Raw genomic sequence first — 27,095 nt, forward strand, 5'->3', positions numbered from 1 at the left:
AACCAGGAGCAGCACCCAGTACACGGGATGGGAAACCCCAAGGAGCGCTTGGGGCAGGTGTCATTTTTGTGTTACACTGCGTTTTCTGCGGATGACCTGCAGGTACACCAGGGCTCCGTGCCGTGGCAGGTAAGGCCAGCACGCCACAGCACGGGGCAGTGTCAGAACCGCACGGGTTTTGTATTGGGGTGCATCTCCCCTGTGCTTTTTTTGGAGTTACAAGTAGCCTTCCCCGTTTCTCCCGTGTTGCCCAATGGGAAGGGATGCAGGAAAGCTCTCTGCTCTTCTAAACGAGCTCATTCCCTGAAAATGAGTAAATGGGCAGCTGCAGAAGAGCTACAGCCTTTTGTTAAGCAACAACCAGACAGCTTGTGTGTTTTCAGTCAGCTCCGCAAATCAGATGCAGAGTCCTCAAGCTGTTGAAATTCCAGAACAGCCAAATTCCTTTAACTACTTGAGTTATCGTGAGGCTGTACACCCTTCCAACTCATTTGGATTTCCTGGCTTATCTGATTTCCTCACCTCCCTGTTTTGAATGCAGATCCATTGGAAACCTATATTTAAAAAAAAAAAACAAAAAAAACCCAAAACAATGAACAAACTCCATCCTGATTCCAGCTGTGTGACAGCTGCTGGAAAAGCAATTAAAAGGAGTGGAAAGTCAAAAGAAAAAAATTAAAAACAAAAGTTAAAAGAAACAAGAACTAAAAATCTTGTTGGTCCTCGGATGCAGGATTCGCCTTGGTGGAGGAAGGAGTTCTCGCTGACTCAGGCTCTGAGAGGGAGGGAGAAGGCGGTGAAGTTTTCCCTCCAGAGAAGCTCGGGCAGGGACGAGGTTGCTCTGCCACCGCTCGGGAGCTCGCGTGTACCCCGTCTCAAGGCGTGCAGCTTTCCTCCTGCGGCTCTCCCCGGGACTTTTAAACCTGGTAGAAACACGCTGTTGCATCGCTCGCGGCACACGCGTCCTCTTAAATACCGTGGTGTTATCATCTCTGAGCTCCAGGCCAGCTGGTTGTAGGTATCGGTCCCCGGTTGGGTCGTCGTCCCGCAAGCGTTGGGAGCGTTTGCAGCGCTGGGACCGGGCTCTGACGTCAGGCTGGAGAGGGGCATGGCCATCGGGCTGGGCTGCGGCCCTGAACCCGCTCCAGGGCTGCGAAGAGGCGAGGAGCCCAGGCATCCCAGAGCTGAAGCAGACCTATTTCTGATGGAAAACACGTTATCAGGTAAGGAACTTCCTATTTCTCTTTTGCTAAGTGAAAAATTATACCTAGAGCATTTCCATGCAGGGGTTGTTTGATGATCATCCTTTTCCACGCTATTGTAACATGGTGTTATGCTGAATGTATAGGAGCTGCGCATTCCAGCTCTGTTCTCTCACAGACATTGAGCTTTGCATCAAAACGTTTCCACATTTCTGGGTGCGTGTGGATTCTGCCTCTCGCTGCCAACATCCTTCGGCTGTAGGCGAAAAGCCGCGCGTTGGGATGACGATCGCTCCCTTCGCTCCCCCTTCTCCAGCCTTGCTGGCACCAAGAAATGCTCCTGAAAACCTGCACCCCAAAATTTCACTTCTGCTTGTGAATCAAGGTGTTGAACTTTGATACAGGGCAGGCTCAGAGCTGCTTTTCTGGAGTTGAGAGAAGGGGAAAAAAAAAAAAAAAAACATTTAAAAAAAAAATGTTAGAGTGGAGCTCGTACAAATCTGTCTGGTATTTATCAGGAGGTAAAAGCTGCGTAGGTGCCAGCTGCAGTTTTTTTGTGTTTGCAATAACTGGCAAACAGGAGGGTATGGAGAGAGCGTGTTCGCCTCTGCGCTCCGCGGGGATTAATCATTGGCTCTCGGAAAGCCGGCGGCTGCTCTGGGAAGCACGGGATGCAGCGCATGGCGCTGTCTGCGCAGCGTGGAGAGGCTCCTGCCCGCTTCTGGGAGTCACAGCGCGCAGGAGTTAGTCACGATATGCTGTTCGGTTTTTATTAGAGGGGGGGGAAAAGTCTGAGGAGGCGCCAAATGGGAAATCCCTGAGCCGGTAAATAAATGAAGGGGTTGTAGGGGACGTGCCTTCCTGGGCCAGCCTTTGTGCAGCAGAGCTACCGCAGGCACAGCAGCTCAGTAAACGTTACCGCAGCACCTAGGGAGCGTTCCTGGAGAGCGGGAATTTTGGGTGCCTTTACTGAGCCCTCAGAAGTGGAACGCTTTCAGAGACACCCAGTTTTACCAGTGATGCTCTCACTGGGTTAAGGCTTCTCAAGCACCTTTACCTCCAAGTACACTTCTGATGTTTGTTTTTCTCTTCTGGATCTGCAGGTTTGAATCTCAGGTCTTGCAGAGACATCTCTCCTGCTTGCGTTTTGTGTCTTTTGATATCTCATTTAAATTGAAATTCTTCCTGAAGTTCGCGCAGCATTATTTCTTTAACTTTCTGGGTTCACGTTTCAGCTTCCAGGGCTATTTGCTTCCTGCTCCAAATGCAAAAACAAGATTAAAACTGATAGGAAATTAATTGGAATTTTTAAAAAACAGTTTTAATTTGCTCTATCTCTTTTTTTTTTTTTTTTTTTTAATGAAGTGTTTGTTACATCTGTAGAGATTCCATGCCATTTTTACAAGACCATCACGTTTTCCATGCTATCCAGATATTCCAGCGTGAACCTTTGTTTACTGCTCGGACATCCCGGGCTGGGCTGCTGCTTTCAGTTCTCAATGACTGAGATCCAGACCTGGGCAAAAAAAAAAAGCAGCCCTTCCTAGAAATTCCATTTTAATTGCCTTGAACCTTCGTCACAGGCTGCAGCGGGAAGCCCGGGAGAAAGCTGCAGGTAGGGAAAGCGGAGCCGCGGGGAGATAAACCCTGTGCTAACAGGCAGAGGGCAAACAGGGATTCTGGATCCATCGCCCCTGGAGTACACAAATATTTAATCCTTCCAAAAACAAACAATGAAGGGAACAGAGTAGTAGAACCGTTTATTAACTCCAGCTGCCCAGTCCGTGAAATCAGGAAACAGCGTCCAAGGGGAAAAAAGCACAATGCGTTTCGAGGTTGCTTTGAATTATTATTATTTTTTTTTTTTTTCGTTTCAGCCATTTTAAAGGATTAAAATACAAAAACATGTTCTGAGCTTCCCTCCCCTGCTCTCCTTCTGGGAAGGTCATGAAACCAGTCACTCCAAAATTGCTGCTGTTCTTGCATGGGGTATTTGCTGCTTGGCCACACGACCAAAGGTGGAGCTGAAATAAATATTCGCTATAAAATATCCCCCAATAAATACTCCCTGCTCAGCATTTAGGAGGATATAAAGAAATGCACTGGTGGTTTTTTAATGTTGCTCTGCTCTAGCTCTACTAGAGCTGTAATTCATTGTATTATGGGTGAAAACATGACAAATTGGTCTCTTACGAGTCTGCTTAAGGGAGATAGTGGCAGCATCTTTTTTAGGCTACTTCTAGCATCCCACCGCCTCCTGCGTGGCAGCTGCCTCCCCCCTGCAGACGACGAGGGGAGAAGGCAGGTATGTAGTGGGGATGATTTAGGGTTCGGTTACAGAGTCTAGAGCAGATTAGCAGTGATTTGCCAAAAAAAAAAGCCACACATCTAAGGTGAGACATAAATTTACTGCAATAAATGCAGGACCTGAGGCTCAGCTCAGGTGCGAAGCGTAAACCAGAGCTACTGCGCTCAGGAGCTGGACTTGCTGCTGCAGATCATGTGCGTTTTATGTGTTTTGAATAACTGCATAAAAAATAAAATTCTCTTCTTTCTTCTATATGCCATCCAATCCTCTCACATTTTTAGTACAGGATAGTCTGGCTTCTCTGCTGTTAACTTTACGTAGATGAAGAATCAAACTATAGCCAGTTGAATGCCTCTTTCTGCAAAGCCTGTCTGGGATGAAGGAGGATAAATCTGTGCACATGGAAGAGGGAGCTGAGTCCAACCCAGCTCTCTGTTCACCTGCGTGGTCTTGGACCATTTCCTTTGAACTTCTCCTTGTTTCTCCAAACTGTAAGATGGAGAAAAGCTCTTAACCTTTGCCATGCTATTGGTTTCCTCTGAAGTGGTGTTTACCCAAGCAAATATATTAACTTCCAGTGGTCTGTTTTATTCTAATTTTTTTTTTTTTTCCCTCATCCTAGCTGGGAAAATGCAGGGGATGTTCAAGAGAGCCTCAAAAATATTTCAGCAAACCCGTGCTCTCCTATGGAAAAACATTCTTCTGGTGTGGAGGATGAAGACAGAAAGTTTTCAGGCAAGTATTGGTTCTTCCAGAGGGAAGCTAGGATTTCCACTGTGAAATATTTTTACGTTGCATTTTTTTATGCGAGGTGATATACGAGAAGCCTCAGCTGGTAATGTGGTTCTCTGGAAAATGTCAGCAGCTACATGTCTTCCCATGATACTACAATATCACGGCATAATGAGGGCTTGTTACAAAGCTGGCTTGCAGCGTTTGGTTGTTGATCCCATTTCTGCACTGTCCAGAAGAACACAATGTCCAGTTCACGATTACGGGGGCGAAATTATCAGCAGACCTCATTGGCTCTGGTACTAAGAAAACATGTTTTTCACTTGAAACGTTCCTCATGTTCAAATTATTACACCTGTGCAATAGCTCTTCCTCACTACAGGAAGAAGGCGTTCGTGGCCAGAGAAGCCGGATGAGTGCTGGATGAGAAACATCCTTGAAGACGCTTTCCATACTACCCACCCTCCAAGTCGCGGTGCTGCTGCTCACCTTTACGTTTCCTTCTTTTCCTCTAGGAATGGATTACATCGGTGGTTTTGCTCTTAGTAATACAAACATCATCGGGTGTGATATTCCACTACCCACGGAGAGAAATCCCTTACAACTTCCTCGGACGATTAGACGATCCTGCCTTTAACGCTACGGGATTTACACTTGCGTACACGCCTGTAACGAACACCACCAGGCAAATAATGAACAAAGTGGCTTCGGATTCTGCAATGACGGGTAATGCTGTTCTTAAATCCTTCTTAGAGCTGCGGTGCCTGAACTGACCCCGACGCAGTCATCATTGTTGGGGGGGAGAAAAGCATTTGGACAACACAATTTTTGAGGGTACAAGCCGTGGCTGCTGCCAATGTTCATGTTGTTTGTGACAAATCAAAGTTCCAACTGTGGTGGTTTTATTCTTCTTCTTTTTTTTTTCTTTTTTTTTTTTTTTTTTTTCCATGATAGGCATAATAGTAGAAGAGGTGGAAAATGAGACAAAACTGAACACAAGAGGAATTTCAGAAGACATCACTGGCGTTGTTTTTAAGGATGACTTCTCCTACCGTCTCAGATTTCAAAGCTACAGTGTGATATCTCCAAATGATGCCTTTGAACACATCGGTAACAAGATAAATGAAAACAGAGAACTTGATTTTTCCATTTAAAAATGCTTAGATGGATCTCTGTGCTGCCATGCCACTCAGAAGCGATCAAGGCTGTATGTGCTAAATGCTTCAAGAAAGATATAATTAGAATTTGAGGTTTTATTCACTTAGAAGGAAACAAATGTCGGAGAAGAAAGCTTTTAAGAACACGTACACGCTATCCACAATCCTTTTTGTCACTCTAACTTCTATGTCTTCCCATATCAAATCGTGCCTGGAAAATAAGCATTGTGTGTGCACTAGGGTAGTTCCAAAATATAGTGCATGGAGATGTAGTTAATACGTTAAAACACAAACCTGCACACAGATTTGTCCACGTTACTACTTCTTTGACCAAATGCACCTCCATTTACTGACTAAAAGTAGTAAACTATCAGAAAAAAAAAAAAAAGTGAGCTTATTATTAGATAAAAACCAAGTGAGTTCATCAGTTGATGGGCAAAAATGTGCTAAGAACTGGTCTTGGAAAACGGCAATGGTGGACAGGCGATTTATTCTGTCTGCGCACATCAGTAGCTCTCTGGTGTGACCCCAGATCCAGCGTGCCCTGCGTTTCCTAGAGGTGCTCCTCTTCTGCCCTCGGCATTGGGCATGTTTACGGTCGCTGCACTTTGAGCCGGGGCTCCTGCCAAGGTAGGAGAGCTGAGCGTGGCCGGCTCTTCCGTGCTGTGAGGTCATTGTTGATGCCACTTCAAGTGGCCCATGGAACCAAAGCCACCAACTCCCAGCACCGCGTTATTCTGGGAGAAAAATGGCTGCTCCAGGAAAAAGGCTGAATAAACTAAATCCTGATTTCCTCTGTTAAGTCAAATACATTTTCAACTCTTCACATAAGCATATATATATATATGCATATATATGGAAATGTATTGATACAATTATTATTTTTTTTCTTGCTTCCCACAGAAATCTGCTCCAATTTTTCATCAAGTAGCTGCAAAATCCCTTTGTACTGGTATGGAGGTTTCCTGTCAGTGCAGTCCAGCATCGATGCCGCAGTCATAGAAGTGCGTATGATCATGACAGAAAATATATTTCCTGTTCTTTCCAGAGTTATCTGTAAATTCAAAAAATGGACAAACCAAACAAACAAAAAAAAAAGACCCGAACCAGTTCATATTCTGTGATCATTAACTTTTTAAATATATAGCATGATTCAAAAGTTAAGAATGGTAGATCATTTTCATGGCTTAAGGCAACATTAGTGTTTATTACATGGCAATACAAAAAGATACTGGATATTGAGGTTATTTGACACTTATAAACGTAACATTGATATTGACAAATGAATAATTGTAATGCTTATGAAAACCTTTTTGTTCTGATGTTGGCTGTTTCATTACAGAAAATCAAGTTAATGCCTAATTTCTTTTATTTAGATGAAAACAAACCATTCTGTTTGGGAAGAGATGAAGTCCATTAGCGGCGTCCGTCTGAAATCACCCTCGATCAAACCTATGTACAAACTGGTTTATATTTGGTTCATTTTTTATGTTATATTGTGCTTCTCCCCATATATGTACTTTTTATCAGTGAAAGTTATAAGAGAGAAAAAGAAGCTCAAGGTATTAATGAGAGCAATGGGTTTGCAAGACATCGCGTTCTGGTAAGTCTTATAGAAATAAACTGTAATTACAGGAATTGTATTATGTATGTAAGATGAATGCTAGCTTGCAGGACGGATGTGGGTCTGGTACCACCACTCAGCTGAGAAGCAGTGGTTCCCCAGACCCCACCAGCCATTGCCTAACCACGCATCTGGGCTCTCTGGAGCCAAGTTTTGCGTGTTGTTGAAGCCAAACCTTTGCTGCTTTTGTCTGTAATGTACTGTTCGCTGGAGGACCTCCATTTCCAAGCACGTTGCTCTGATACAGGATGTTTTTTTGTTGTTTGTTATGCCCAGCTCTGCTCTTCTCCCCCCCAAAAAAAGAGAAAGAGCACTCTTCATGTAGCAGAGATGTGTGCAGCAAGGTTCTTAGTGTTGAGGTGTCGCCTACCTCCAGGAAATGGGTGGATACACTGTTTGAATGCAAAAAGAAAAAAAAAATCAACAAATTATGGATAAAATTGCAAGTGATGAAGTGTAGGGGGTTATAGGGTCCGTCAAAACAGGCTTCCAAAGCCTTCTGAGCATGAGTATTTCACACCATTAGGAAAAGCAGAAGAATAGGTGTTCCTGGCTGGACAGCCTGTTGCTGGCATCGTTGCATCTGCAGAGATTTGGGCAGGTGCCAGACAGTGACATCTGCACCTTTCCAGTCTGGAAACTGCAAACGGAAGTGTGGTTGGGAATTACAAAGTATTTGAATTAAAGAGAGTGTGTCTTGTACTGGGCATGTGCCGTCATGTGCAGAGGCAAAAATAACTGTGCCTTCCCTTGTAGGTTATCCTGGAGCTTGCTGTACACCGTTTACGTTGCGATAATGGCAAGTCTGCTGGCGCTGATCATGATTAGAGAAGTCATCTATGACTACAGCTTCTTTGAAATATATTTTTTTTACTTCTTTTATGGCATAGCATGTGTAAGTCTGCTTTTGTGTTCTTAGATGATGCACAACATTTTCCATTTCATAATCAAAACGTCTGAAACTCAAAGACTACAGAGGCTAGGTATTGTATGAGAAAGTAGAAAAAAATTCCACCACTGGGATTTATTATTATAATTTGTAGGCTAAGGTATCACTCCTATTACATTTTGGGTGAGTCTGACTTGAAATCAGAGTAAAGAGAGATGCTAAAGCCAGCATGAATGGGAAGGCTGGGGCTGCCTCCTGCATCCAGCCTCCTGGGGAGGCAGAGAGGGGTCTGATCTGTCTGCCCCCACACACCCACCCTGAATATCGGAGCTAAATGGCACAAGCCTTGTAATGTGCCACGTGTGTCCGTAGGGGACAGCTGAAGCTCACCTGGGTCTCTGATGTTGGATTTTCATGCTGTTTTCTTTCCTTAATTGCTGGCAGAAATGCATCGTGCTAATTACTGTTTTTCTCTGCTGCAGATTCACTTCTCTTTCATGCTCAGCTCATTGCTAAAGAGGTCAAATATTGCCAGTTTTGTGGGATTTGTCCTTCACATCATCTTTGGATTGCTGGGCTTTTTTACATGGTTTGACATACTACCACCGTCTTTGGAATGGGTTTTTAATCTCTTCAGTCCTTTTGCCTTTACAGCTGGTATCTCAAAGGTATGTTCAAGATAAAGCTGGCACATCGCAGAAGTTCAGCCCACAGCAAAAATGCTGTGGGCTTTGGGCAGAAAACAGTAGCTGCCATACATATTTTGCATTGCCAAACTGACCCAGTCATGCCCCTCGGCCCTAAATGCTTTGTAAAAAAGAAAATTTAACTCCAGGAATTACATGCTAATTCCTAACAAATACTCAACAGCATCACAAATTTTACCAGCTCTGTATATACACTAAATTTCAATCTCTGGGAAATTATCACAGCAGTGGGATGCGTCTGGTGGGTACCAAGATCTGCAAGAGCCATGAGGTCTTGAAGTGCTGCCTCAGCAAATACTGCGTGCGTCACCATTCTGGTGTAGTAACGTCTGCACAATTTTGAATTCAGCTTACAGAAGCACTTCCAATACTTGCAATCATAATAGAAACAGCATTGTGATCAGGAGTGGGCATAGGTTTCTGGTGAAAACGGTCACGATTCTTGTGGCTTGTGGCTTGTGGCTTGTGCAGTGGCTTGCACGTAGTATTTCTGGCTAAAGGAAGTGTTGTATTTGACTTGTGCTTTTTCCTCCCCCCCCAGATGCTAAAAGCAGAAAAATATGGACCAGCATTGTACCCTTTCCTTAACCTGTACCTCATACTGACCCTTGACAGTGTCTTGTATTTCCTGTTGGCCATCTACTTTGATAAGGTCTTGCCTGGTGAGTAGAAATGTGAGAGAAAGAATACAAATTTCCTTGTGTTTTTCTTCTGTAGTCCTCTCCCCTCACAGGGGGACAGGCGCTAAAGAAGCGGTGGGATAGAGCTGAGGAAGCTGTAATCTGCATGGAGCAACCAAAAAAAAAGGCGTCCTGGTAGTGAGTTGGTCAGGTTGTGGAACGGCATCTTAACAGCAATGAGCCGTGTCGCGTTATGTGAGGGGCTGAAAACTACATTTGCTGTTTTGTTTGGGAAAAAATGATTGGGAAGAATCCTGTTTTGCCAGAGGCTGCGTGCATGTAGCTACCTAATTTGACCCTGCCTCAAAAATAACTGGAATGCAATTGGAATCCAAAAGGAATGTTAAACTCTGTAGCAAGGCACTGAGATCCTACTCCAAGAGCCCTAGCGCTGGGTTTAAAAGGATGTTGTAGGACTTGACCTGATTTTCCTATACCTTCTGGGCCAAAGAGGTTGTCAGTGAGGTCTTTGCTGTGATGGTTCCCCACCTGCATCAACAGATACGGATGAGTGGCCAACTTTAATTGCAGAACTTGCCAATCCGTTTATGCTGTTGAAAGTCTTTATCATGCAGCTATAGAGGAGGACAGGGCTGGACATGGCCTTTGCCAAAGTTGAGTGGGCACATAGCAGATTTTGGCTGATATTTCACCTGCTCTGTTTCTGGATTAGGCAAGTACGGAGTACCATATCCACCTTCATACTTCCTGAGACCATCGTACTGGTTCAAGCCCAGAAGCAGGTACGTGGGGGTGCAAGCTGGCGGCGAGAGCAGCCACGACCCTATCCTCAGCAATAACAGCGAGCCGATGCCTCCAGGCTTCGATGGGAAGGAAGCTATCAGGTAAAGACTCCTGCAGGGGTGAAAAATATAACACTGCACGTTGTATTTGACTCTAGGGAGCGTAGCCGTATTGCACTAGCGGGTGTTAGACTGAGCCATCTAACAGGTACAGATGAGGTTAAAGGCAAACACGTGAAGGGGGAGGTTTGTCCAGTGTTTCATTCTGCTCTAGAGCTGGATTTGAACATTTATTGGACGTGAGACCTCCTCTGTGCCAGGGACCGACTTGCTGCCCCACCGTTTCCTCTTTGCAGAGCAACAGCAGTGAGTCTGTTCCCCTTCACCGTCGTCTTTAAGAACAACGCTGATGGAGTGTGCTGCATAAGATACCGTTACTGGCATCCTTAGGGGGCTAGTCTGGCCTGTCGCTGCTGCTGCCCATCGCTTATTACTAGAAAGCAAATATAAATCTGCTGAAATAACAGCTACCTCCTAGCTTTTATTGTATAACCATGTGTTATCTCATTCCCTAAGGCCTTCCACTTCATTCACTAAGTGTTCGTTGAGTTTGACTTTGAAACCTTTCAAACATCTTTTAGAAAAGTACATTAGTTAATTCTGCTTTTAAGCAAACAAAAAACAAATTATATAAAGCAATTCCTTCAGATGGAATCACCCTAACATCCGACGGTGATGAGTGGGGCAGGTTCGAGGAGGAGGCTGAGAAATATTCTTCCAGTTGTATTTAAAGGTTACTTTGAGACAAAGGAAGCGTGCCAAAATTGTGAGATTAAATAGTAATGGTTTGCTTACCTTTCCTTTAGACTAAACAATGTTAAAAAAATATACAAGAAGAAGGACAAGAGAACCGAAGCTTTAAAGGGTAAGAGAGGTTTTGGAATTTTTAATTTCATTTTTCACTCAGTATGAACCCAAACTGATTTGGAATGTACTGGATGTACTCAATTCTGCCTCCAGCACTGTTAAAATGCATGATGCAATGGTTATTTCTGCTAGGGTAATTACTGGCAAATTCCTACCAGGTTGTTATCTTCCCATTCACTCCAGGAAAATTACTATTTATTATTTTTTGCAACAGCAGAAGTGTCCTTAAAAGCTGTGGATTTTACAGCCATGAACTAGAAAAATCACCTCTCAGACCTTCCTCTCAAAATGTAAACTCTTCTGGGCAAACAAAACTTATTTTTTTGGTGGCTGGCTAGAGCCAAGTCCGCTGTCGCTGGCTGAGCGGTCTTCTCCCAGCACTGGCACATCTGCCAAACGCAGGGATGCAAGTAGCTGGCAGAGCCATGAGGTATTTGTTAAATGCCTTTGTTTGACAGGAACTCCAAGTGACAATGAAAATATCAATACGGTCTCAAAGGTTTATAGGTAAAAATAAAAAACCAAACAATCCAAACCACCCATAGAAATACAGAATAAGTTTGTTGGGTTTGGTTCTTTGTTTTGTTATTTTGGGTTTTTTTCTTATAAACGAAATGAGGTAGCACAGTCTGGCTGCTTTGAAATAACTCTTGAAATCTCACGTGTTGGAAAGGCCATGGGCTCTCCTTTTTCTGTGGACTCTCTTTTGAGCCATGCTAAAATAAAAGGTTATGAACCTCATAGAGAACAGAAGTCAAAATTCTTTAAATATTGAAGTTAATACACTTATTCTCTCAATCCAATCAAGACACGACTGGAAGTTCCTTACTAAGTTTAATCCTAACTTCTGAAGATGCAACCCACGCTTTTGGATTTGTGTTTTTGCCTCTCGACTTCACAAGAAATGTCACTCCTGGCATAGCTGGCAACAAGCTAAAGGTACAAGTCTGTTTCTCACAAACTTCTGCCCTGATGTTATCCCGTTGCTGTTCTAGGTTTGTCCTTAAATATATATGAAGGCCAGATCACTGCATTACTTGGCCACAGTGGATCTGGAAAAACTGCTCTCTTAAATGTGCTCAGTGGATTTTCCAAGCCTTCAGCAGGTAAGATGATGGGCCTGGTTGCTGAAGAGGAGAAGCTGTTTGGTTTTTTGAGTCTAAGGGGGTAAAGATGCAAAAAACCCAAGTTTTCCCTCCGTCATTCAATCTGACGTGTCAGAGCAGGTTGCTCCTTTGACACGCGCTCAGGGCTAACGCATCCCTTGTGGGCACGCTCACGCGTGCGAGCGTACGCAGACGGTTTTTTCTCCATCTGGATGGCCTCATGTCTTCCATGAGCTGCACACTTATAGGAAATATATTTTAGTTCTTAAGGGAGAGATTGGGTGCTCCGAAATATTTTTGAGTGGTATCATGACTTTGGACAACACAAAGTTATTTTGCCTTCATTTATTTATTTATTTATTTATTTAAACAATTGAGAAACATCCACAATGCTGGATTAATGTCAAAGGTATTGACCACACAGCAGTCCGCTTCCCCTCACAACTGGGAAATACTGTGCAGTCTGGAATTTGTTTCATTCGTTCCTGTGTGCAGGTTCTGCGACGATATACAACTACAAGGTGTCTGAAGTGCAGGATATGGAAGGAATTCAGGCAATGGTTGGGATTTGCCCTCAGTTTAATTTGCATTTTGAAGCCCTAACAGTGAAGGAAAACCTGAAAACTTTCGCTCACGTCAAGGGGATTCAGTGGAAGGAAGTAGAGCAAGAGGTTGGTATGTCCTTGTCTGACCTCTGCTTTGCAACATCTTGGGCAGTTTGCGCCTCCTTTATTTATAAAAGATTATCACCAGCATCTTGTTCTGTGGAAATGAGAACAACCTCCATTTAGGGGAGAAGTATTTTTTTCAATTCGTTCTTATCCTCATGCCCTAAGTGTTAGAATTCAGATTTGCGGTACTTACCTCTAAGCAAATCCATTTAAAGTAGATAACTTTCAAAATCTTGGAGTTTTACTCTTCTGTACTGTGTGTAGTCATGTATGAATTAAAATCCGAGCAGTGCTTTGGAAATCTGGCTCTTGTTTTTGTATATTGCCAAGGTGCAGAAAGTTCTCACAGTGCTGGACCTCACTGACCTTCAGGACATCCGTGCCGATACTCTGAGTGGGGGGCAAAAAAGAAAATTGTCTCTTGGAATTGCAATTTTAGGGAATCCCCAGGTAGGAACTGGTCACGTTTATGCACAAGTGCAACGCGTACTGGTTTAGCACAGAGTTTTGCATTTTTGACTTGGCATGCAGGCGAGTTGTACTTTTCCCCTGGCACACCAAGTCTGCTGACCGCCGAATTCACTTGACTGCTGGAACGGTCGAGGAATCTAGGTCAATGAGAAACATGCTTTATTTTATATATATATATATATATAATATATACAAATATATGTAATTTATATTATTGATAGGTAATATATTATATATTATAATAGAATGAAGAGCAATAAGAATGGCTGACATTTAAGGATGCATTTTATTCTTACAGTGAGATTGTTAAAAGCGTGAAATGAAGCAATGCAAACACAGAAATGCCGCTGGGAAACGTGAAGGTCTGATCTTGTTCTCCTTTGCAGGTATTACTTTTAGATGAGCCAACGGCTGGGTTGGATCCCTGCTCCAGGCACCACGTGTGGAGCCTTCTGAAGGAACGTCAGGCTGGACGCGTGACGGTCTTCACGACCCAGTCCATGGAGGAGGCTGATGCTCATGCTGGTGAGCCAGATTTTCACACTGTGATTAAATGCCGCTTGAAAATGAGAGTTTCCTGTTGCAGAGCCCATGTATGGACCCTGTCATGATGCTCTCTGTGCTCGCTGGGCACATTTTGTCTGAAAGTGATTACCCAAACTAGGCTGAGCAAAGGCTAAAACTGGATGGACGTGTCCTTCCAAGACCTTGCTCGTGCTCTGCTTCAGGATGAAGCAATTGCATCTTATCTGGACGTACCACTAGCAGCACCCACACAAATCAGTGGTATTGTTTGAAGTAATATTTTTCCTATTTCCTTATTTTTCCTGGGCTGCATGGGAAGTTTTCCACAAACCCGCAAGAATACATAATTTAAAAATTAACTTTTTTGTTTAGAAGAAAGACAGCAGTTCAAAAAGAAAAACACCTTCAGCACTGGCCTGATTTTACTCCTCTCAACTTCATTACAAAAATGTCTGTTGAGTTCAGAAGGAGCAGAGCGAGGTCAGCCTACTGCGCTGTTGTAAATCCCCCTAAATCCTTCATATTCGTACCTCCTTAGATCGGAAAGCTTTTCTCTCCAACGGGAGATTACAGTGTGTTGGCTCATCCCTGTACTTGAAGAGAAAATGGGGAATTGGCTATCACTTAAGGTAAATCCGTTTCTTCTTGGTCATCACTCTTTTTATGAAAAGCGTCTGGTTGATGTTAGTATTTCTTGTAGAGTCTGTATCTCTGCAGACTTTCTATACTGTAATAGAAATCTTGACAATTCATTTTAAAAGACTTTTGAGGCTGCCAAGAATATTTTGTTTTGGATAGCAAGCTGCTTTTCGTTGGAACCCAATCCTGAAAGCTCTGACCGTGTAGCTAAAATGACTTTCCAACCTCCTTCACAGCCAAAAGGGACCGGAGTAAGATGAATTGCTATGTCCACACGCCTGTGGTGCCAAAGTGACGTACGATGGCTTCAATGTAAAGTTGCTTTTCTTTGGATTTTAATTTCTGTGTTCTTGGTTTAGCAGTATTGGCCAGGATCGTTGTTCTTAACCTCAACTATTTCTTGCATGCATGGCAAAACCAGGGGCACTTCAGATGTCGTCTATAAAAATTCCCACTGAAATGCTGCCCAGTTTTGGAGGTTTCCTTGTGGCTTGAAGAATGACAGTTGGCATTGTATTTTAAATAAATGATGCATGCTTTTTTTTTTTTAAATTTCCCTCATGTAATATTATACCAATTGCTTTTTAATACAAACAGGATGAGCATAAATGACCTGTGTGACCCTGAGCGTACGTCATCCCTGGTCAGACAGTACGTCCCCGATGCCGTGCTGAAGGGACAGAAGCGGGATGAGCTGTGTTACATGCTGCCTCTGGAAAACACAGACAGCTTCCCAGGTAAGAAACACCTGTCGCTGTGCCAGGGCTGTAAAGGGAAACCGAGCGGTGGGGAAAAGCAGAAAGCAAAGTTACTGTTGGTGGACTAACTATATTCCCTGGTCCATGGGGCATGGGATTAGGAAGCCCAGAGCTGCATAAACATCAGCCTTAAAGCAAGCCTCTAATAGACATGCCAATATTAATAATACAGATGAGCAAAAGAAAATTCACCAACTTATCTACAAACTAAAATCCACTGACTCTTCTGTGGTTTCAGGATGAGATTTCTCTCTCCAAGATGACCAGTGGTCATCAAGAACTCTGAATTTTCTATTACTTAACTCTAAAGAGCGCAATAATTTTGCCATGGCTTTTAAGTTATGGAGATTAATGTTGTGAATGCTAGAACATACAACGCCAGTCATTGCCAGTCTCAGTTTCTGCTCAACATCAGTCTTGGTTGCTGGGCTGAGTCTGGCTGTTTCTGTCATGCAGATCTGTTCAGCCACCTCGAGAGCAGTCTTTTGCAGGGGGTTGTTAATTATGAGGTTAGCAGGACAACCCTGAGAGATGTTTTCCTGAAGCTGGAGGGTGAGGAAGCTGTCAATCAAGAAGGTAAAGCATTTACTACAATTTGCAAGTGTGGCATGACTAAGGTTCCATATATGCATATGTTTAATTGACTATCTAATGAGTTTCTGTTAAGTGTGAATTTTGGTAGGTTTTGGTAGGTCAAGAATAGCAGTTGTATTCAGCTTTTCTTTAGTGAAGGATATCTTATTGGACAACTCTAGATTACTCAGTCTTGAATTCCCACAGCCTTTTAAGCACACGAATTTAGACTGATGGAAGGGTATTTGCCTTTGAAGGGTATACTGCCCAGACCAGGAGGTGGGAGGAGATAAACTAGCCAGAAGGCACTTCACAAGGCCAGAAGAGAAGATCCTTGTTGATTGCGCTTAAAACATGTCCTTTGAACGCTCTTTGTGGATAATGTTGTTTCTTGTGGTGAACGCAGAAGACACAGACCTCGAGGAGAGGGACCAAAGCCAGCTGGTGTTTTCCGAGCAGGGGAGTGCGGCAGTGAGTGGGATGGCGCTCTGGAGGCAGCAAGTGCGTGCTGTGATGAGAGTTCGCTTCTTAAAACTAAAGCACGAAGGAAAGTTTCTCAGGTCCATGTAAGTACGGGAGCTCTTGCCTACTCTACAGCCCTCATGCTGACTTGGTGCCTTCCAAAAGGATTTGATCATTCCCTCGAGTGACTGAGGGGAGGCTTAAATACTGGTTGAGATGTTTGGAATCTAAGAATTAGGTGGGAAATGTTTAAAAGCCTCAGTAATAAGGGCAGTCAGAATTTACTGATAGAGCTCTGAATTGCTTGTGTCTTAAATTTCCCCTTGGCTTTCTCAACATAAATCACACAATTAGTTAAAGGTGGAGTTCCCCTGGACTTACTTACAGTCTGTTTTTCCATCTAGATTGCTGTTCTTTGGAATATTTATCCTTCCAATGCTTATGATTTTCACTGGACTTCAACTGTGGGAGAGCACCAGTAACTGGGAAATCACAGCTAGCTCATATTTTCTTCCCACTGAAGAGAAAATTCAAAATAAGTCATCAAACCTTCTCATCCTCAACGATACAGGTGAAGAAGAACATGTGATGTTGATTCGCTTTCTGCACCACTCTGAGTCCTTTTAGAGTTGGTAGACCAACCTTGCCTTACTCTTTCTGTACGTTCCTTTATATATTTGTGGCTTTGGGAGGTGTTTTCTTATGAGCAAAAGCAAATCTAGTTTTGGTCATAACTGAGTAGCTGATATTTAAGAGAGTAGTGAACCAGGCACTTTTTTTTTTTTAAAAAAAAAAAAAAAGAAAAAAGAAGAAAGCAATAAACAAACCAAGTGTGGAAACACATTGTGTTTAACCAGTTTAATTAAAATAGAAAAAAATAAAGAAACTCTAAGTTTGCTTAGATTCTGAACGTTTGGGTTTTTTAACGTATCTCTGCTTTGCAAGTGGGAACTTGTCTATATTAAACAGTTTGTATTTAAAGAAAAAAAACTTCAATTACTCTAATCCCTGTTCTTGACTTGATTTCAGGATCAGAAATTGAGGATTTCATTGCTGCTTTGAAGGCTCAAAATATAATCCCAGAAATAACTCTTGAGAAAAACATCACAAGCATTCCATTCCATAATGGAGCTATAAAAATATCCCTGGAAGGCAAGGTGAATGATATTTCTTCTTCTTTCATCTTGTATATCAGCAGGATTTTCTGAAATGTGTTTAAATGAGGCACACACCAGCAAAAAGGAGAATATTTGACATATTGACATATTAAATAATAATAATGATTGCATTTCTCATGGCTTTTCTCTAAAGCCCTCACTGCAGTCAGCTCCTCACACTTCTCACTGGCATGAAGTTAACGTCTGTCTTTTTTTTTTTTGTTGTTATTTTCCTTCTTTTATTTATTTTACATCTTCAGAGCTACCGATTCACGGTCATGTGCAGTGCGGAACCCATCAACTGCTTCCCCCTGCTTGTGAATATTCTCAGCAACACCTTCCTGAGGCTGTTCAATTCCACCGCACGCATCCGCGTCTGGAGCGAGCCCTTCTACACTGTGAGTGCCCTGCCTTTCCTGGTGAAAATTTATTGACATAGGCTTGCTGAAGCCATAAAGACTGGACCAGCCTCGTTGGATAAGCAGCCTCCCAGGGCTGGGGTCAGTGGTCCAGCTGCTGGCCGGTTCCTGGGGACATTGCTCAGTGGTCAATACGGGAGCTATTTAATGGGAATTTCTTCTGTGGTGTTTAAGACCTCTTTAGGGTTTCAGTGCCGTAAGATGTTTAAGCTTGTGCTGTGTGGCAGGATGGAAGGAATACAACAGTAATACTTGCAAACCCCACCTTTATTTGGTGTCCATTTGGCAAGAATCAGCACCAAAAAGTTGGTCTCTGTCCTCAACAATTTACAGTAATTCCAATACTTTTTGCAAATTTTAAGACGCTAAATGATTTTTTTTATTACTTTGTTTTATGTTCTTAAACACAAATAACTTACCACGAGTATTATAGCTCACTTGCCTGTTTAACCACCCCATGAGCTTCGAGCTAACCAGAATTTCCCTGGGCAGTTCTTGATTACTGATGACTTCTTAATTTCTCTTCCGCAGATACGAAGCCCAGAAGTAAAGAGTGATATTTTTTTCATCTGCCTCAGCTACATGCTGATTTTGGCTTCTGGTTTGCCTCCTCATTTTGCAGTGAGCAGCATGGAGGATTACAAGGTAAAAAAGCATGCGCTGGAAGTGCGTTTCTGGGTAGGATGCTAGAAGAAATACCGCCACATGAATATGTTGTACCAAAGCGCGTTACCCTGCATCTCAGGGCTTTGGTACAATTGGGCTCAGAACAATTTGGGTGCTAATAAAGATTTTGGGGTCAGGAAGATTATTATTTTTTTTTCTTTTTAAAAATGATGTATTTTTAAACAACAGCAAAACCAAGAGAGAATTGTAAGTGCTTGGAAGGGAGAGGAAGGCTCAGCCAGGGAAGGGAGAAGCGAGGGTAATGGTGAAGGAAGAGGAGGAGGAGGAGTGGGAATGATGTTTTGGGTTCTGTTGGATCAAATCCCTTTTCCCATTTGCTTTCACAGCTCCAGGCTCGTGCCCAGCTGCGGCTCGCGGGGCTCTTCCCCTCGGCGTACTGGTGTGGGCAGGCGCTGGTGGACATCCCGCTCTTCTGGACCCTTCTGTGCCTCATGTTCGGGGTCGTGCTGCTCTTCAACCGCGTCTGCCCCTTGCAGCCCGGCACCGTCCTGCCCCTGGTGAGCTCTTTGCATACGGGAAAACAGGCAGCCAGAAATCCCCCTCCCTCATTTCGCAGTGAGTTTCTGCATTAAGTGTTTTAGTTGAAACGGATGGCTCTAGGCAGATTTTCATGTACCCATGTCCATCTCCTTGTCACTGACATCTCTCTCTCTCTCTAGATCATTTGCGTCATTGGTTATGGAACCTCTCTTGTCCTCCTCGTCTATCTAATTGCCTTCAAATTTCGCACAAGACGGAGCAATCGTTACATTTGGTCTTCTGTCTTCGTTCTGGTGAGTGAAGTGAATCTTTGCTCTGAAGTGTCTGGTTCACACCTCTTGCCACTTGAGGTTTCACTTCAAATATACTGGCGTTCAGCAGAATAACCCAAATCAGTGACAAATAACCTAGTTTTTAGCAACAATACATTAATATTAGGAAGACTTTTTCCTGCTTTATTCCAGGTAAATTTCACTCTCTATATGTTCAACGACTTCCACAATGCATTTTACTTCATCTCCTCTACTTTGATTCCTGTGTTTCCACTGGTGGGCTGGCTTATCTTCTCTACACCCGTAAGTAAACTCCTAAATCCATTAGTGGTCCTAATAGTGCAATCTGGGAAAGCAAGAGGCGCTTTCCAAATTCCCTGCCTCAAATTGCCAACTGTCAAAAAGACAAGACTGAGAAAAGACAACAGGAGAAGAAAAGGTCCAGGCTGGGGAGTCAGAGAAAGGACCAAGATTTGACTTGTTAATCCTCTGTTTGATGGGGATATTTTGAGTTTGTTTAGTTACAAAAGACAATATTTTGGCAGCCAAGGTAGCATGGTGAAGTGGGAAGGTCTGGAGGGATGAAGTGCCCTGACAGAAGGAGGTGAAAAGACTGGGAAGAGAGAAGCCATGATAGAAAAGGTCGAGCTAACCTAGCTGATTTGAGGCACCTCTGAACTAGCTGCTGCCAAGGAAGCTGCAGCTCTTTGAGGCAGTATGAACCAAAAAAAAAATGTACGGATCAAAGCTCCTTAATCCCATCCTGCAGGAAAGCTTAGCATCCCTACCTCCCACGCTTGCACCGGCCCTGCACTGGGGCACACCGTGCTAAGGAATTTTTCTAATTGACTGATTTTAATTTTTTTTTTTTTTTTTCTTGTAGCATTTCTTAGTCTTTCACACTATTGGTCTTGAGTCGTGGAATCACGTCTTCGTAGCTGTCTTTGCAGTAAGGAGCAATGTGATGGTGGTTGTTTTGGAAAGGATGACTGTTCTAATGCGATGGACTTGCACTGGGCTTGTATAACTCTCAATATAAATACAGCACGGGTTATGTGGTCAAAGTTTCACACTAAATGTTTGCAGGGGAGGGACGTCCAAGTAATCATGGACTTCTCTTATGTGACCCTTGGATGCTCTACCATGTGTGCAAAAATGGTGGGAGGATTAAGTGGAGCTGATGTATAAGGCAGAGGTATTATTAAACAAATAATTAGTCCAATGCTGCTTCTGCAAAAGGAAGATGTGCTCTCTGATGCTGTAGGATGTCTGCTGGGGTGCAGATCATCTGAGCTAAAACTGCAGTATGAAGTTTTATGTATGTTCATTTTGCAAATGAACGGCATATGAGATGGAAATGTATGCTGAGCATCAATTTAACTTCTTCTTTTGGACCTTTTCAGTAGCTGAAGTAAATGACACAGGTCCTTGTGTCCCCTTATAATTCAAGTCAATTGGGTGTGGTGTTACCTTGTCTCCATACAAACCCAATTCATTCTTGCTTTTCAGCCTTACATCCATTGTGTGATTTTTGCTCTTCTTCTGCGCTGTTTGGAGATGAGATATGGAGAAGTGGTCACGAGACTTGATCCTGTTTTCAGGTGTGTCCTGGGCAGCTGGGTGCCGGGGAGCCTGGCGAGCCACAGTTATCCCACTCTGCAGGGTGGGCTTGTGCTCAGGCAGGACCCTCCTGGCTCACCCCTGACCACAGGAGGAGAGGAGGAGTCAACTTAAAAACGTTTTGCTAAGTGTGGATAAAGCTTGTATTTTTATTTTTAACCAGTTTATCTGGAGAGGAGGAAATTGAGAATGAAGAGAGGGATTTTTTTTATTCCTTTGGGTCAATACAGTTTCCGACTTTACTTACTGGAGTTTCCTTGAATGTGTCTGGAGGCAAATTCCCACCCAGTGTGTTGCAATAGAAGTTGAGTTGGACTACAATATCCTAGAGAGAATAATAAATGTGATTTAAGCTTTTTTATTATTGTTATTATTAAGCTTCGTAGTTGAGGTTTCAGGACATTTCCTTACAGCTGGCTAAATTAAGAGTTAGAAATTTAAATCCAACCTTTTAACTCCTTTTCAAATGGATCAGGATGGAGGCTTCCCCTGAAACTTCATCAGACTGGAGCTGTCTGCTGCCTGCTCTCTGCTTATCTCTTGCCAGCCGCATGCGACTGACCACCATGTGGGAAAAGATTTGTAGAAAATCTTCCATTGTCAAACATTAACAAACGTGACCCAGGTGGGAGTTAAATGCCCAAATGGCTTTGAAAACCTGCCCTGGATATTTTAATTCGCCTTGAAGAGATCCCTGGGATGTGTCAAGCAGGGGACCACTCACTACTTAGCGATGAAAGAAAAGCTAAAGCTGGCCTTTATTTTCTCATGCATGCCAGTGGGATTTTTTTTTTCTCCCCCTGTGATAAATATTTGAGCAAACACTTTCTGTGTAACAACTCCCTGAACTCAAATAAATTTTGCAGGGCACTGCATTGGCGCTACCCTGGGAACAAACTCGTAAATCCGAGACTTTTCGGAAGTGATTCCTGGTGACACCATCTCTCCTTCTTCGCTTGTAGGATCCAGCAGAGGAGAGCGGTCGCCCGCCAGAACAGGGACCCCCCTGGGGAGGAGCCCCCAGAAGTCCAGGCGGAGAGGGAGCGGGTGAGGAGCGCGATGGCCTCCCTGCAGCAGGAGGAGGTGAAACTCGTTTTCTTTTTCATTCTGTGTCTTCAGGTCTGTCTCTGCTTTCTCAGCTCACGCACTTATTTTTTACTGACCTGGTGTCCAAGAGCACATCTCTGCATCCAGCCCATGGTCCCCCTGGCAGCAGAGGGAATTTAGCTGGCACTACATTTTTATTCCCATTCTGCTCTTTTTTCTCTGTTGCTCTGTTTCCTGGCTTTCTAGTTTAGAAATTTTCTCTGTAGAAGAGTCACACTTAATGGTAAGAACAGATGAGCTGTCTCCTGGGACAGGAGGAAAGCTTTTATTTCCCACTTCATCTCTTCACAGGAGACAGTTATTGTGGTCAACAGTTTGCGCAAGGAATATGAAGACAAGAAAGCCAGTTCCATCTTTAAGAAAAAGAAGAAAGTTGCTGTCAAAAACCTCTCTCTCAGTGTTAAAAAAGGTTCAAGTATCTTGCTACACGCCCTGTAAATGACTAAAATCTAATGTGAAGGTCACATTTGGAGAGCATATTTTTGTTAGAACTTTCTTGTGTTCAACCAGACCCAATGCACCTGGGCTTCTGCGTTCATGGTTTTAATTTATGGGGATAACTTAATAAACAAGCCTTTCTCTTACTGTGCTTAGAGATATTGCCTAGCACACAGGGAAGAAGTCCTTATTAACAATAATTATTATTATTAACAGTTCTTGCATACTTGTTCCAGGAGAAGTATTAGGTCTGTTAGGACCCAACGGAGCTGGAAAAAGCACAACTATAAACATGATTTCCGGAGACATACTGGTGACTGCCGGGGAGGTAGGTGATTCCTTTGGAGAAGCTGGGGGGTGACCTTGGTGCCTTGATAAATTAAGGATATGACCAGGCAAGCTGGCAGTGCAGCCCTTGCGTCAGGGAGTTTATGCACGTACAACCCTGGATATTTACAGATGTAAGAAGAAAGTGTCGATTTACTCCAAGCACATTCTAGTTTTCATCAAAATCAATGTTACAGATTTAAGGGTTTGAGCTACACAAAACCCTTGTTGTGCATTTGAAACCCGTCGTGAAATTTCACAAGCCCTGTAAAAAATGTTGACATCTTAAAAAATAAAAAAAAAATAACACTTTTCATAAACAGCCTTGCAAAACCAGGAAATTGAAAACGAATGTGAACAGGGTTGGGCAAGTAACAATCCATCACTTAATTATGTGCAGGATGATTAATGACATGTGCTGGGGGAGGGGAAATACCATTGCCATTACAGATTTGGGACTGAATGTTTGAAATGGAAAAGCATTACCAGGAAAAGACAGTCTCGTGTTGGAACTATTACCCAAAGTTCTGTGGTAGTAAACACCGTTAGGCTTTGTGAAAGCACTGTCCCGGGTTCAGGTGAGCAGAAGCTGTGGTGGATGGACATGATCACTCCAATGACGCTGGACTTCCTGTCCCGTGTTCTAATGAGGTTCCTCACAACGCAGGAGAAGATATTGCCCTGTTTAATTAACGTGCTACGCTATGGAGGCGTGTGTGTTTGTGCAGGTGCTGCTCAAGGGCCACGACGCGGCTCCCCCCTCGCCAGGGCAGGGCAGCCCGCAACACCTGGGCCACTGCCCGCAGCAGGACCCGCTCTGGCCAGGCCTCACGGTGCACCAGCATCTGGAGGTGTATGCTGCCGTGAGAGGGATGAGGAAAGAAGATGCAGCTGTTACCATCAGCCGGTACAAAGCCAAATTATTTTCTTTCGGTTCTTCCTCTCTCCAGAAGTGTAGGACAGGGAAAGGTCCAGCTGCTAGCGCACCTGGCTAGTGTGACTAAGAGACAGCACCTCCAATGCTTCCTTGCCTTGGAGAAACGGGATCTCCTTCTGATGAGGTCTGCTGCTTTATACGCTACTCAATCCCTTGTCTATGGAGGTATTAGCCCTAGTTTATCTTGAAAACTTCAGAAAAAAAAATAAACTTGCTCCAGTTCGTGGTCAGTTACGTGAGTAACTCACTTCTCTCATTAGCTGAGCTTACTCTCTCGAGTTTCTGCAAAAATTCCTTAACTTACGATCCAAGCTAGGAGTAAAATCCCCAGGTAAGCCAAGGTGATGCGTATCAGTCCAAACAAGTATACTTAGTCTCTGGTTCCCAAGTACCCCTGACCGCAGCGTTAGCAGAGATGGTGTCACCTCAGTATTTTTCCTTTCCATTCCCCACAGCATAGCGAAGGCCTTGGATCTCCAGAAGCATTTGAAAACCCCAGCTAGGAGGTTACCTGCTGGAGAAGCCAGAAAGGTACGTGTCAGGCTTGTGTTTGGTGTCTGAGCATTTCCTGCGCTTTCTTCCTCGAACGTGGTGCACAGAAAACCTTCATTCAAGCTCCAGGATGTGTTGAGTTCCTTGCCCTAGTGTCAGTGACAGCAGAATATGGTCCTTGATGTTGTAAAAGTGTTTTTTTTTTTTTTTGTTTCACATCGTAGAAATTTTCTTCTTGGAGTAAAATCTAAAATTCAAGTAGAAAAAAACTTCTGCAATTTCAGTGTTGTCATGAAAGATCCTTATGGTTTCAAAGGGAGTTACATCCTTCTAACATGGAATAACAGATAACAGCAGATAACATGGAATGAGTTCCTGGCATAATTTATTTTCAACAGCTTTTGAATCTAGCCTGGCAGGATCCCCCCCTCTCCTCTTTTCCCACTCTCCCGCTTTGCGTGTTTAATAAACGCTAACCACAAATGGGATTTCCAAGGTAATCACCTCTTCACGCCCCACCACCTACATCTGCCAGTAAACGGGATGGAAAACCACTTTCAGATCTTCAGGAGGCGTGGGAGTTTTGGGGAAAGGTGATTTGGGGAGATTAAAATGTTAACTAAGAAACATTTAGCTAAAAACCTGAAATGTTTTTTTTTTTTTTTAATCCTCGTTCCTCCTGCATTTTGGAATGGAGATCTTCAGCTTCTAAAGTATTCACAGGGATGAAGATGTAGCAGGACAACTCACCAGTTTTGTAGGTACAGTATAAGCAGACCTGACCTGATCGCGGTGTCTTTCCCGTTTCAGCTGTGTTTTGCACTGAGTGTCCTGGGAGATCCGATGGTAATGCTTTGGGATGAGCCGTCAGTGGGCATGGACCTGAAAGGGCAGTGTCGTATGTGGTGAGTAGCCCCGTCTTAGACCTAAGAAGGGTATAATGGATTTAACAGGGTGGGTCTTACCCTCACAACTGTGGTAACTGTTGGGCAGGACAAGAGGTTCTGCGTTTTCCCTTTTTCCTAATGGACAGGGGATGGGGTACCACTCACTAAACTCCACACTCAGCAGACGGTAAGCTCCTAATAGCTATCAAATGTAATCTTAATGGTAGTGCACAAAAAAAAAAATCTGAGGAGACTTCAGCTGAAGCCATGCATTCGGTAGAAAATACAAAAATTCCTGTTTCCCTCACCTCAGAGCACGAGGGAAAAACAAGGTTTTTTCATCACTCAGCCCTAGAACTTGCTCTAACTTTCCATTAACAATTTACAACAAAAATGTAAAATTTGGAGGGATGTTGACATGACAAATTGCAACATAGCATTGGCAGCCACACATCATCTTCCAGCAAGATAACTGAAGTCTTTTAAATAGTAATCCTTTTTAATAATCTTATTTCAGTTGATTTTTTGGGAGGGAGACACAAACCAGATTTTCTTTGGCTATTCCTGGGAAGTAACAGCAATCCCTCTGTTCCCAGGAAAGTGATTCAGACCGCCATGAAAGGCAAGGAGCGGGCAGCCGTCCTCAGCACGCAGTACCTGGAGGAGGCAGCGGCGATGTGCGACCGGGTGGCCATCCTGGTGTCGGGGCAGCTACGGTGGGCACCAGGGTCACATCGCTCACCGGGATGCCGTCTCATTTTCAGTCTGGATTTGGGGTTTTGTTTATTTTTCCTCCTTAAGCTAATAGAAAATGTTGGTTTGTTTTGTCCTGAGTGTGTGATGAAGATAGTTTTGTGAGGACGCAGGTTGTTTTAGCAGCACAGTATAAACTGCTGATGAATAAGAGGATGTACCTCTACTGCTTGTATCCACCAATTGCTTCATTGGCTGCTTGTGATGGTTTGAGCACTGTTTCCCTCCTCTGCAGGTACATTGGTTCCCTTGAGGATCTGAAAAGCAAGTTTGGCATGAGTTACCACCTAGAAGTTAAAATGACAGATGTGGGACAAAGCGATGTTCTCCATGCCGAAATTCTGCGCCTCTTCCCTCATGCAGCTCGCCAAGAAAGGTCACTACCCCATGGGCTGCACAGCCAGCGCAGACTTGTGCTGGAATGCTCTATTGCTCCTCCTGATCTCGCTCAATAATTTACCTGGGAGGACAGTAACCCTACCAGCACCCCTAAGCCTTGGTGTTGAGTCACAAAATGATGAATTTGGTTTTTAATTACTTTTTCAGGACTTCTTCTTTGCTCATCTACAAGATACCAATGGAAGATGCGCTACCTCTGTCCCAGTCTTTCTCCAAGCTAGAAGCAGGTAAAAGGAAACAATCAATTTGGTAAGATTGCTTTCAAATGGTTCGTATGGATTTGTTTTTGAAGGATGCCTTCTCCATCCTTCCACAGCTAAACGGAATTTCAGGCTTGAGGAATACAGCTTGTCATTGCACACTTTGCAACAGGTATGTTGAAGTTACAAGCTAGAAACTGCCCATATAAAAAGAAGAAATAGCCTATGACCAGTGTAGATACCAGCAGACCTTGGCAATAAAGGGGTCATTTCTGCTGTGTTGCGTTGCAGGTGTTTGTAGACCTCACCCGGGACCTGGAGGAGCACAACCCAGACGTGGCGTCCAACGGGTCTGTGGAGCGGAGACCACTTCACCCCTGAGCCCTTGGAGCCACAAAGGAAAATGTTCTGTGGATTTCATCAGCGTTAGCAGTCCTAGGACTTGGCTATCCGTGTCACATCACATACAGCCCTGCAAATTTTCTGCCTCACAAAGAAAAAAAAAAAAGTATTCTTATTTTAATAAATAAAGCCTTTATCCTTTGACAAATTGATGCCTGCCATTCATCCATACCCCTGCTCAGAATGACTCACAAAAATTTTATAGTGCTGAGGAATAACCCTGCCAGAATGTGTTGCTGCTCCCAAGGCAGGCGCTGTGGCTTGGTCACTGGAGAGGAATTCAGAGAAGGCTTTCAAACCCCCACTCATCCATGGCAGAAGGACACCAGAGCTTTGGCTTTCTC

General features: G+C 43.6%; 1 protein-coding gene across 3 annotated transcripts; it reads left to right on the forward strand.

Moving 5' to 3' along the window:
- The first annotated feature begins 583 nt into the window (after window positions 1–583).
- LOC104481104 (ATP-binding cassette sub-family A member 9) lies at window positions 584–26,893 on the forward strand. Of its 3 annotated transcripts, none has more exons than XM_086762187.1 (39): window positions 584–1,223; window positions 4,133–4,245; window positions 4,758–4,968; window positions 5,197–5,352; window positions 6,303–6,403; window positions 6,776–7,002; window positions 7,780–7,918; window positions 8,395–8,580; window positions 9,161–9,281; window positions 9,973–10,144; window positions 10,909–10,967; window positions 11,965–12,075; window positions 12,571–12,746; window positions 13,077–13,196; window positions 13,604–13,742; window positions 14,281–14,371; window positions 14,979–15,118; window positions 15,596–15,715; window positions 16,119–16,278; window positions 16,579–16,745; window positions 17,204–17,331; window positions 17,592–17,729; window positions 18,282–18,395; window positions 18,764–18,934; window positions 19,097–19,210; window positions 19,382–19,492; window positions 20,073–20,138; window positions 20,699–20,790; window positions 21,772–21,892; window positions 22,208–22,325; window positions 22,591–22,682; window positions 23,410–23,588; window positions 24,074–24,149; window positions 24,921–25,015; window positions 25,594–25,713; window positions 25,986–26,126; window positions 26,297–26,376; window positions 26,466–26,521; window positions 26,641–26,893. In XM_086762187.1, the coding sequence occupies exons 1-39, from the start codon at window positions 1,109–1,111 to the stop codon at window positions 26,728–26,730; spliced, it is 4,926 nt and encodes a 1,641-aa protein (XP_086618313.1). In that variant the 5' UTR covers window positions 584–1,108; the 3' UTR covers window positions 26,731–26,893. The 3 variants fall into 3 exon arrangements, with proteins under 3 accessions (XP_086618313.1, XP_086618314.1, XP_086618316.1); XM_086762188.1 differs by having other exon boundaries at window positions 16,122–16,278; XM_086762190.1 differs by lacking the exons at window positions 23,410–23,588; window positions 24,074–24,149; window positions 24,921–25,015; ... (3 more) ...; window positions 26,466–26,521; window positions 26,641–26,893 and adding an exon at window positions 23,260–23,349.
- The last annotated feature ends 202 nt before the right edge of the window (window positions 26,894–27,095 follow it).

The sequence above is a fragment of the Chlamydotis macqueenii genome, chromosome 18 (assembly GCF_036417535.1).
Source record: "Chlamydotis macqueenii isolate bChlMac1 chromosome 18, bChlMac1.mat, whole genome shotgun sequence".
NCBI classification, from domain to species: Eukaryota; Metazoa; Chordata; class Aves; order Otidiformes; family Otididae; genus Chlamydotis; species Chlamydotis macqueenii.